General features: G+C 40.0%; 1 protein-coding gene across 1 annotated transcript in view; it reads left to right on the top strand.

Annotated features, from left to right (window-relative positions):
• Positions 1 to 346: 346 nt before the first annotated feature.
• LOC5569220 (mucin-5AC) overlaps positions 347 to 12,145 on the top strand; it is a gene marked incomplete at its 5' end in the record, with an annotated part of 35,062 nt that continues 23,263 nt past the window's right edge. The window contains one exon of the mRNA XM_021838610.1: positions 347 to 541. Coding sequence (XP_021694302.1) covers positions 347 to 541 — 195 coding nt within the window. The remainder of the gene's footprint in view (positions 542 to 12,145) is intronic.

Below are 12,145 nucleotides of genomic sequence, written 5' to 3' on the forward strand. Positions count from 1 at the left end.
CTTCTACGAGGGGTCTCATCGTAACAATTACATTTAACTAATTCAAGGCCATACGTCAATTTTTTGTTGGTTTTCAAACATCTCTACTGTTTCGAAAAGCTATATTCTATGCTATGTGTTATTCTATGCAAACATTGCTCTCCATAATAGCTTTCTTTTCTACTAAAGCACCACCTTGATTGGCCAATGATTTCTCTATTTTTCCACGTTGCTCGATTTTGAGGGTCTAAGCCTATTTAGGTTGGGTGCAGAAGGTGTTAAATATAATCACTGCAATGTGAAAATGAACATTTTATTTAAAAAATTGTTTTCTGTAGGTATTGCATACTAATCGTGAAATTCTTTTTCTCTTCTAGCGCTCATCCTAACGACTGCAATCATTAGCAACGATGGCCAGTTCCTGTCCGGGCCCCGTTACAGTTTGGACAACATGCCCAAAACCAGTTTCACCTGCCGCGACAAAATCCTGGGCGGTTACTACGCCGACTCGGAGACTCAGTGTCAGATGTTCCACGTGTGCGTCAAAGTGTCCGGAATTGGTGTAAGTAGCTAGTGGCTGACTGCTTTTTATATCAAACTGCCCCCTGGCATCATGTGACGATCGTATCACATCAACAACATCTAACCAAAGACGAGATAAACACATAGTGGTCGGGCTCAGAATGGTACTTCTAGTACTGCCTTATCAAGGGAGTACTACATTCGATACCTAAATTTGACAAATCACAGTACACATTTCACAGCATTCTAGATTTTGCTTAATGTGCCATAAAACTTTGAGCATATGCAAAATACATGAATGTCTTTATTTCGTCTTTGATCCAACCATAACCATTAACACTAATCCACTCTGCTCTGCTAAAAGCTTGACCTAGGTCTGCTACCAACAACCACCTACAACTACTGCACACACGCCACGATGAAACAGAAGCGAAAGAAGTGATCTTCAAAAGGAAAAACGGAACGAGTGACTTGAATGGTAGAGCGCGAGCGAGACGAGATATAGCTATGTACACGATTTTCCCAAGAGACCTAGTTGACCTTTAGATTCAAGTTTGGCTCATTCAAGAGATGCGATCGGTGGGTCGCACGACGGGCGCCGTTTTCATCCAGTTACCTATACCGTACCGATACATTAGACCCCTATTCGAGGGAATGATTGATCAGAGTAGAGTAGTTGTTAGTTGCGTTTGACCACAGGTGGTCAAAAAAGCAACGTCTATTAATTACGTAACGCCAATATTGATAACTTTCGACCGCCTCACTCTTCGTAACGCTTTTTGCAAAAAAAAAATATCAAACTATTTTATCAGCCGTAACCTTTGAGGGAAACCCCGTTGGTTCGACCACATTTAATCTGAACGGGGAGTCATGTAGACGAGCGGTATGACAAGATTCAAAATCATACATGGACATCAATTTGCGTTAAAAATTTGAAAATAAGCATCATGAAATAAAAAGTCCAGCCTACCCAGCACGTCCCTAACGTCCTCCTTGTCTGGTTTCCCTCGGGTCCTGAGGGTTACGCATAGATCAGATCTGGCAATTCCGTAATCAGGACGATATCCGACAACATGGTTGATGTCTTGTTCCACAACCACATCGATTGCTCTCTGTGAGACCTATTCAACAGAAATGCGAGCCTAACGAGTAGGGGTTGGACATCAGCCGGCACATTACTTTAATGAAGTCTCGACTCATGTTCATCCCTTTGAACCGCGCCTTCTTTGACACCCGCGGGAGAATGGAATGTAACCACCTGCCCAAATCCCCTGCATCTTATTCTTGTTGCCAACTAAGTAAGGTCTGCTAACGAGCAATTGTGAAAACATCATCAAAGGCGATTTGGTGTTTATAAACATCGCCTTCTATCCAGGTTTTTAAAAATGCTAATGGCTGCCGCAGACAGGCTCGTTTTCTGGTAGGGACATGTCGATTTGACGTTTGGCTTGGGTCGTTTTCTATTGAACGGACCCAAGCTAAACGTCAAATCGTTTAATCCCTACCAGAAAGCGAGCATGTTTGCGGCAGCCATTAGCGCTCGTAAAAAGCTGGATAGCGCTCAACTTGGCGAGTACGTCCGCTTTCTCATTGCTCGGAATTGAGCAATGTGAACGGACCCAAACCAAGATGATAGTATGATTCGGTAAAGTACTCAGAGTAAAAGGAATAGCTTCAATGGAGCTATCCGTGAAAATGATATATCGATCAGAGGAAAGAGAGGCATTCGCTGAACTGTGCAAGGGTTTTGAAGCTTATGGGCGGCGCTATGAAATTCATTTAATACACTGAATCCAGTGGAATCATTAGATTGTTTCCCGTCAGTGTAAAACATTCTGACGCTACTAACGTCGTCGAACTTGTTTGCAAAAAATTGTGGTATGCACTCCGAGCGGAGCACATCTGTAATTCCTTCATGGACCGATCAAAACCGACAGTAGAATTGAAGAAGTCTGAGAAGGAACTATAATTGGGAGCACTTAAAGTACACACTTAAAATGGAACGCAGAATTCTGTAAAATATGCACAGAATGCAAACTGTGAAATATGGTTTTACAGATTTTTCTGTGAAATATGAAGTCATCCAACGCAACTGTCAAAAATTCACAGAACATTCGGTAAAGAGAAAAGTTTCACAAACTTCTGTGAAATCTTTACATACAGTTCGGTGAAGAACAAACTTTTCACCGGACTTAGCGACTTTTACCGAAAATCTGTAAAATCAATCGTCGGCCATGTTGACAACTATATATTGTTTTAGCTTGAGTTGATGTTTGTTCAGTGAAAAGAGTGAAATAAAGTAAAACTAGTTGATTTTTGGACTTCCAAAAAAGGAGTAGACACTGATTGGTAATTACGTTACTATGAATAATATGTGTTTGAAAATAATGTGGAGTTAAAATTTTGGCTGGGCGTTTTAATGGCGAGAATGACGCTACAATAAGGTGATGGAAATAAAGAAACATCACAGAAAATCCGAGAGAAATTACTTTACATTTTCGCAGGACAACTGTAAATATATATATTGTATTGTCGGTGAAACACCAGTGGTAAAATCAAACAATTACAGTAAGTTTGTGACATTGCACAGAAACGTTCGGTGAAAGCTGCAGCATCACACAATAAATCCACGGAAAGTTTGTGAAAAATCACCGCACTCTTCGGTGGTTCTGACAGATGATGTTTTTCAAGGTTCACAGATCGATCTGTGAAATAAAAATCACCGAACGGTTCACCGAAAATTCTGCTGTTGAGATTTCGGTGAAATTTCACAGAATTCTGTGATTCAATCTAAGTGTGTAGGAGTCTGGAGATTCATGTACCAGTAGTAAGTGTCATGAAATTCATTCAATTAGCTTATCAAAATTTTCAATTACCAATGGGTTTAACACCTCACAGCGGATGAGGAACCTGAACGATAATTCCACGAAACGATCTGATAATGGAAGAAATCCTGCTAATACCTCTAAACTCATTGTATGAGTCGAGTTCATGCAGCCTAATGCGATCCGAAGACAGCGTTACTGGATACGTTGGAACTTCAGGATATGTGTATACGCGGTGGATTGAAAACAAAAACTACCGTATTCTAGGACCGACAGAATCGTTCGATATAGCTTTATCAGATCTTTCGGATGGCCTCCCCATCATATTCCGGTAAGTGTATGCATAAAGTTGATTCGTTGTTAGCATTTCTGATACAGATACTCAATGTACTTTCCCCAGGTGCATTTAGAGTCGCACCAGACGCCTAGATACTTACTTGATACTTGATGGGCTACAATCCGCTACGTTGAATCTACGCCGAATGGATAATACTTCTCCACTGGGCTCGGTCCTGAGCCAGTCGCTTCCAGTCGCCCCAAACGTTAAGTGTCCTTAAGTCCTCTTCAACTGCAAAAAGCCAACGAGTGCGCGGCCTACCACGAAGCCGACGACCTCGTCCGGGTTCTCTACTGAATATTATTTTTGCTTGTCGTTCTTCCGGCATTCGTACCACGTGACCAGCCCAACGCAGCCTGCCGTGTTTTATAAGCTTGATAATATCCACTTCTTTATATACTTGATACAACTCATGATTCATGCGACGCCGCCAGATGCCATTTTCTTGTTTACCGCCGAGTATTGTTCGCCGCACTTTACGCTCAAAAACTCCAAACGCTTTCCGGTCGACCTCTTTCAACGTCCAGGATTCATGGCCGTATAGAGAAACCGGAAGGATAAGTGTCCTATATAGCGCGAATTTTGTTTTCGTCTGCAGGCTACGGGACTTAAGCTGGTTACGGAGCCCGTAAAAAGCCCTATTCGCAGCTGCAAGACGCCTTTTCACCTCGCGGGTAACATCATTATCGCACGTCACTAAAGTACCAAGTAACACAAATTCTTCCACTACTTCAAAATTTTCACCACCCAGCACCACTTCACTACCAACGTCGCGATTGGAACCACGCTGTCTACCAGCGATCATGTACTTAGTTTTGCTGGTGTTGACGGTAAGTCCAATCCTCGCTGTCTCCCTTTTAAGGCCGCACGGGACGTCATCATAATCACCCTATCCATTTCAAGAAGCAAATCGCAAGAACCACTCCATATATCGATGCGAAAAATGTATCTCTATGATTCTTTATATGTAGTGCACAACTCAATAAATTTTCAGCTTTATCGGTTCACTAAAACTCGAGATTTGCTTCCACAAAGTGTTAATGATAATTGTTAGAGTGAGACGGAAGATAGAGAAAATAAGACGGTCTCCCGTGTCGCCTTAAAAGGCAAGAATGCCCCTTCTACGGCTCGACGATCAATTCCGATTATATCGATATCGTCCGCAAAACCCAGCAGCATATGCGACCGGGTGACGATGGTACCGCTTCTTTGCACGCCCGCTCTCCATATAGCTCCTTCGAGAGCAATGTGGAACAAAAGGTTCGAAAGCGCATCTCCTTGCTTCAATCCATCTAAGGTTACGAAGGAGGTTGAAGTCTCATCCGCAACTCGCACACTTGATTTCGATCCATCAAACGTTGCACGAATCAGTCTAATCAGTTTCGCCGGAAAACCGTATTCTAACATTATCTGCCATAACTCATTTCTCTTTACTAAATCGTACGGCGCCTTGAAATCAATAAACGGATGGTGAGTCTGCGAGTTGTATTCCCGGAACTTATCAACATTTGTGAAGGATTTTTCGCATGGTAAACATTTGATCCGTCGTTGATAGGCCCTCACGAAAACCAGCTTGGTACGGTCTTAATCTGTTGAACAGAACACGCGACATTATTTTGTACGCCGAATTGAGGAATGTTATTCCTCGGTAATTGGCGCACTCCAATCTGTGGCCCTTCTTATACAGAGGGCAGATGAGGCCCTCCAGCCAGCTAACAGGCAATTCTTCTTCCTCCCATATCCTGTGGTGTGTAGATACATGACATGTGACATGAATTGACTAGTTGCCATTTACGTGGTGGTGGCGTGCTCATCGCGGTTAGAAATGGACTCAACTGCGACTCCATTGTCGTGTCGAACTGTGAAAGACTAGAACAAACGGCTATCAGCATCAAGTTGCATCAGCGCCACCTCTACATTGTCGCCGTATACCTGCCACCGAATTCAATCCCGGAGCTGTACGCTGATTACGCTAACGTGATGCAGCAGATTACTGACCTATCATCAGAGACTGATATCGTCTTATCCATTGGCGACTTCAATCTCCCCCAGTTGGTGTGGCAACAAGACGACGACTTAAATGGTCTAATACCGATAAATGTTTCGACCGAAAGCGAACAAACTTTAACAGACTCATTGTTTGCAACTGGATTCCGTCAAATTAACAATATCGTAAACGAGAATGGTAGATTGCTTGACCTTGCGTTCGTAAACCTACCGGAGTTTCTCGATTTGGCGCTTCCCTCTCTACCACTACTACCGATGGACAATCACCATGCACCATTTGTCCTGTTGTTCAATGGAAGCGATGGACCGCCAAACATGCATGCCGATGGCAGCACGAGCATAAGTTTTAGCTTTAAAACGTGTGATTTCAGTTTGTTGAACACCGTTTTGAGTGGATTTGACTGGGATACTTTACTGCATAATATGAGCATAGATGAAATGGTGTCAACTTTCTATGTGAAGCTCCACGACGTTTTCAATGAACATGTTCCCAAGAGAATCAACAAAACCAGATCCGTTTTCAACAAACCCTGGTGGACTCCAGAACTTCGGCATCTTCGAAACAACCTGAGAAAGGCACGGAAGCGATTTTTCAAATCCAGGTCCGTATCGGACAGATGTTCACTCTACGAAATTGAGTCAGCATACAAAGCGGTACTCCAAACGACTTACGAAAACTATTTGACGAACATTCAATCCAACGTTAAGCAGGATCCATCGCGCTTCTGGGACTTCGTCAAGAAAATAAAATCAAATAACCGCATTCCAGAAAATGTCAAATTCAATGGACTAGTGGCTCATAACGGATTGGAAGCTGCCGATTTGTTCGCTGCGTTTTTCGAGAATGTTTTCAGCAAAGCATCTCCCGTTCAACGCCAAAACATATTTGCACATTTACAGACGCACATTGTTTCACTTCCTGCACTCCAGTTTTCACCTGACGAAATCTTGGAAGTTTTACTAGATTTGGATGTCAAAAAAGGATCAGGACCTGACGGTGTTCCTCCACTGGTCCTCAAAAATTGCGCCTCTGTACTTGCTGTACCAATTACTCGTATCTTCAACCGTTCACTTCAAGAACGAGTATTTCCGGTAGCATGGAAAACCGCATACATTATTCCAATACACAAATCCGGCAACTGTAACAATGTAGCAAATTATCGTGGCATTTCCATACTTTGCTGTCTCTCTAAAGTCATGGAAAAACTGATTCACAAAGTACTGTACAACGCGGCACTCCCGATTATTTCTGAAAATCAGCATGGTTTTATGAAAAATCGATCGACAGTTACCAATCTCATGCGTTACGTTTCGATGGTGTCTCGTGAAGTTGAAGCGAAGCACCAGGTTGACGCCATATATGTAGACTTTGCGAAGGCTTTCGATACCGTGCCACATGTCCTTGCTATCGATAAAATGAAGCACCTAGGGTTTCCTGATTGGGCTACAGAATGGCTACTCTCGTACCTGACAGATCGTAAAGCACTTGTAGTTGTGAACTCAGCCCATTCCCGTACTTTCGATATCACATCCGGCGTGCCCCAAGGAAGTGTTCTGGGTCCGCTACTCTTCAACATTTTCATAAATGATTTATTCCCGTTGCTCTCGTCGTTCAATCTTTCATTCGCTGACGACTTGAAATTCTATCGCATCGTACGTGGTCCTGCGGACTGCGATGCGCTTCAGGAGGATATAAACGCTTTGCTTGTGTGGTGCGACAACAATGGGATGCGTGCCAATCCCGAAAAGTGCAAGACAATCACGTTCACACGGAGTAACGGTGCGTACCAACATAATTATCGGATGGGCACGGCTATCCTTGATCGTGTACAATCTATCTGCGACCTGGGCGTCACTATAGATTCGAATGTGCAATTTAGTGAGCATATTGGAAAAATGACCGCCAAGGCATTCTCCGTACTTGGAATCATACGTCGACATGCTTCCAACTTCACCGACATATACGCTCTCAAGACACTGTATTGCTCTATGGTACGAAGTATTCTAGAATACGCTTCGCCTGTTTGGTGCCCCTACCACATGACGCAAATTCTGGCAATCGAACGCGTCCAGAAAAAATTCCTTCGTTTTGCATTGCGTAATCTACCATGGCATGACCCTACAAATTTGCCGAGCTATATTGACCGGTGCCAGTTGATTAACTTGGAATCTTTATCGGCAAGGCGTTTGAAGCAACAACGATTGTTTATTTTCGACCTGCTTAAAGGTAACATAGACAGCCCAGCACTTCTCGGGGAAATTTGCATCAACGTTCCACCTCGTCGGCTTCGCAACGTGGTTCTACTGGCCATCCCGTACCATAGAACAAACTATGGATTCAATAGCTCATTCAGTGCCTGCTTGCGTGCGTTCAACGAAGTCGCAGATGGGTTTGATTTTAACGTGTCGAAAACAATATTTGTAAATAGGATTAGGAATCGTTTGTAATAGTTTTACTAAATAGTACAGTCTGTACGTAAATCGAAGACGGTGATTACATAAATAAATAAATAAATAAATAGATACATATATGAAATACCCTGCACACTAAAAAAAATCTTAGATTTACACGTAACGTAATTTTAGCTTCAATCATGAAAAGCTATTTCTCATGTATTATTCAATGATACCCAGCAAAAAAAATCTTAAATTTACATGGCACGTAAACTTCTTTGATAAACATGTAAAACAAGTTATAACTGAATGTTCAACGATAAATAATGTAAACTGCCTCATTGCATTCAGGAATGCTTGCAATCTTGAGTGGAATTGAAACATTTCATGATATTGCATCCAACATTCGCCAATATTGCATGCTTTCTTGCATCGTGAAAGTGAAATTGAAAACAAGATCGCTCGGTTTACATGATTTCACGCTGAATATTCTGCCAAGAATAATGCACATGGATGGATCGACGACTTGTCATTCCATGTGCATTGTTTATAATTGAATTTTCAGCGGGAAAATCATGTAAACCGAGCCGTTTTGCAAGCAACATTCTTTGAGAGAAGACGTTTCGCGTTCAATATTAAGGAATTTGGTAACAATGTTGGATATAAAAGATGTGTTTGTAGGTTTTATCATTGAATAATACATGAGAGATGGCTTTGCATGATTGAAACTAAAATAACGTTACGTGTAAATCTAAGATTTTTTTTGGTGTGTAAAACCTACAAACACATCTATTATATCCAACATTGCTAGCAAAATCTTTACTATTGAATACGAAACGTCTTCTCTTAAAGAACGTTGCATGCAAAACAGCTCGGTTTACATGATTTTACGCTGAAAATTCAATCATAAATAATGCACATCAAATAACAAGCCGTCCATTCATCCATGTGCATTATATATGACAGAATATTCAGCGTAGAATCATGTAAACCGAGCAACCTTGTTTGCAATTTCACTTTCAAGATGCAAGAAAGCATGCAATATCGGCGAATGTTGGATAGAATATCATGAAATGTTTCAGTTTCACTCAAGATTGCAAGCATTTTCGAATGCAATGAGGCAGTTTACATTATGTATCGTTGAATATTCAGTTATAACTCATTTTACATGATTATCACAAAAGTTTACGTGTCACGTAAATTCAAGATTTGTTTGCTGTGTAAGTTCCTTATCCATAATTTGAAGTACTACCTTTGCTGGTGCGTGCTTCTTAGAAAAGACAACCAACTCGGGTTTCTCTGGAGAGAATTCGATACCCAGTTTTAAAGAGGCCCAAGTAGACAAATTGTCTAGGGTATCGTGCAGTCCTGTTACAGAGACAACGCCAAGCTGTCCTAGCGTGCAATTTTCCACGAGATACTCATCTATGTCTCTGACATGAAAAATTTAAAGAAGGGGGCTCAAACATGAGCCCTGGGAAAGACCCATATAACTAATTCGTGAAGTTATTGAGGTACCGTAATCCGGGGTAACATTGATCATTTTTCTGAATATTTCGTTAGAAAATGCAAATGTTGCAAATTTTATGTTTTTAAAACAAGTACTTGTATTTTGTTTATTGAAAGATTTGAGCATGTTAAAAAAAATGTTTTAAGCGATTTTTTGATTTAGCTGATATGGGGTAACATTGATCACCTATGTAAACAACGTTCGGTAATATTGGAAATGTCGTTACTTACTCCAATCATGGCCCCTGAAGCCGAATATGAAGGCCAAACGCTTACAAGTCATACATTTTTTGAGTTATTTTAAAATTAAAAACACCTCGAACCACGGAATACGCCTAAAGGTAGGCAATTTCCCAAGGGAATTCTACATTCTTAACAGTAATTCGATAATGTTGCCTAATTGAGCATACTTATAAAAGTTTTGACAACGGAATCGTTTTCGGCGATGCCATTTTTAGTAAGAGCCACATTTTCCTTGCTTTTATCGTTTGCAGAACTTATGTGAGATATGAATCTTCGGTAGTGTCATCCTAAACAGTTAAAATCATTATTTTGAAAAGTTAACAAATTAACGCATAAGATAAATGCAATTTTCGCAAAAATATTACCTTTCATTAGCTCATGAATTTAAGAAAGAGAAGTACCATTCATGATTTGGAAATGTTTCATCAATAAATGATACTACGAACTTTTGTTGAGATGCGTCATTCCGATCAATGTTACCCCGCTGATCAATGATACCCCGGATTACGGTACCGTGAGTAAAGCTCATACGTTTCTCAGACAACCGGTTGTACAATTAGCTGTTTGATAATGGTGAAACTCCACAATCATGGAGTTTGTCTGAAAGGATATCCATAGACGAATCATCTTCTCCAACAGCTTGCGTAAACAAGACAACATCGCGATAGGACTTACACAGCAAAAAATTCGCAAATTTACACGGCACGTAATTCTTTATGATAATCATGTAAAACGAGTTGCAACTGAACATTCAACGATAATTAATGTAAACTGTCTCATTGCATTCGATAATGCTTGCAAACTTGAGTGAAACTGAAACATTTCATGATCTTCCATTCAACATTCGCCAATGTTGCATGCTTTCTTGCATCTTGAAAGTGAAATTGCAAACAAGAATTCTCGGTTTACATGATTCTACGATGAATATTCTGTCAAACATAATGCACATGGATGGATCGACGGCTTGTCATTCCATGTGCATTATTTATGATTGAATTTTCAGCGTAAAAATCATGTAAACCGTGCCGTTTTGCATGCAACATTCTTCGAGAGAAGACGTTTCGCGTTCAATATTAAGGATTTTGGTAACAATGTTGTATATAATAGATGTGTTTATAGGTTTTATCATTGAATAATACATGAGATATGGCTTTGCATGATTGAGGCTAATATTACGTTACGTGTAAATCTAAGATTTTTTTGGTGTGTACGAATTGTAACACAGCGTAACAAATATGACATTTTTGCGTGTCTCTAGTATCAAATTATGTGTCTCGAGTAAATTTGGGATTGCTGAATCTGATGTTTTTTTTTAGAAATTTTCCAGCACGTCACAATTTTCAGCTACAGGTTGCCAAAGTTATATAAAACATTGGTTTCACTGATGTTTACATGATACTTAATATATGATTTATTTTTTTAAGTGATCTGATGTATCAAGCATCCAAAATAGGGCTTCAACTTTCATTTAAGATATAATTTGGTTTGAATATCAGTATTAAATGTTGATTGAACCAACTTTTTCCATATGCTTACAGTCTCCATACATAATTCTTCGTTTCTTATATACAGTATGGGCCATAAAAAATGCGAATTTAGCATCCACAAGAGTTAATTTCATTGTTTTTGTGAAGGAATGTAATTTCTGATTACTGTTGTATATTTTGACATAACTTCGCTATCTAGGACAATTTTTGTCATATTTTTCTTACTACTCTAAATAATGTAATAACTAAAGAAGTTTAAAGGTTTTGTTCGCTCAAAGTTATAAATAGCGTTTGTTTGTGGTGGTAAACTTTACACCTTCGAAAATCACACTTTATTGTTGAAAATATTAGTATGTTTGGTATCAGAGGATGGAAGAGTTCTATGAGAACGTGTTTTTCATGGTCACAATAAAATATTTTGCCAGGGTCATAGTTTTGGGGGCATTTGCGTCTTAAGGGTTTGACAGGCCTTTATTTTTTGTTAAAGTTTATTAAAAAATAAATACAGAGATCTATAACAGTTTTTTGAGGAAGAAATTTGTTCATTCGGTTAGGGACAACTTAGATCAATACTGGCTCATAGGTTTTGAGCAAAGCAGAGCCGCTTATCACACTTATACGAAGGTTCAACCACGGCTCTTCAGAATGAGCCGTATTTTCTAAAATATGTTTAAGTCTCCAATGTTCCAGGTATATATCCATTCTATTGTTTGATATGGGCGTATGCTGGAGACAAAAACTGTTTAGAATCTCACCCAATCTTTGATGTTTTAGAAGTTTGAATCACAAAGATATTGACCTCGAGAAAAATATAAGGTATGCTTCCAATTCCTCTCTACTAA

This window comes from Aedes aegypti, chromosome 1, assembly GCF_002204515.2.
Source record: "Aedes aegypti strain LVP_AGWG chromosome 1, AaegL5.0 Primary Assembly, whole genome shotgun sequence".
Lineage (NCBI taxonomy): Eukaryota > Metazoa > Arthropoda > Insecta > Diptera > Culicidae > Aedes > Aedes aegypti.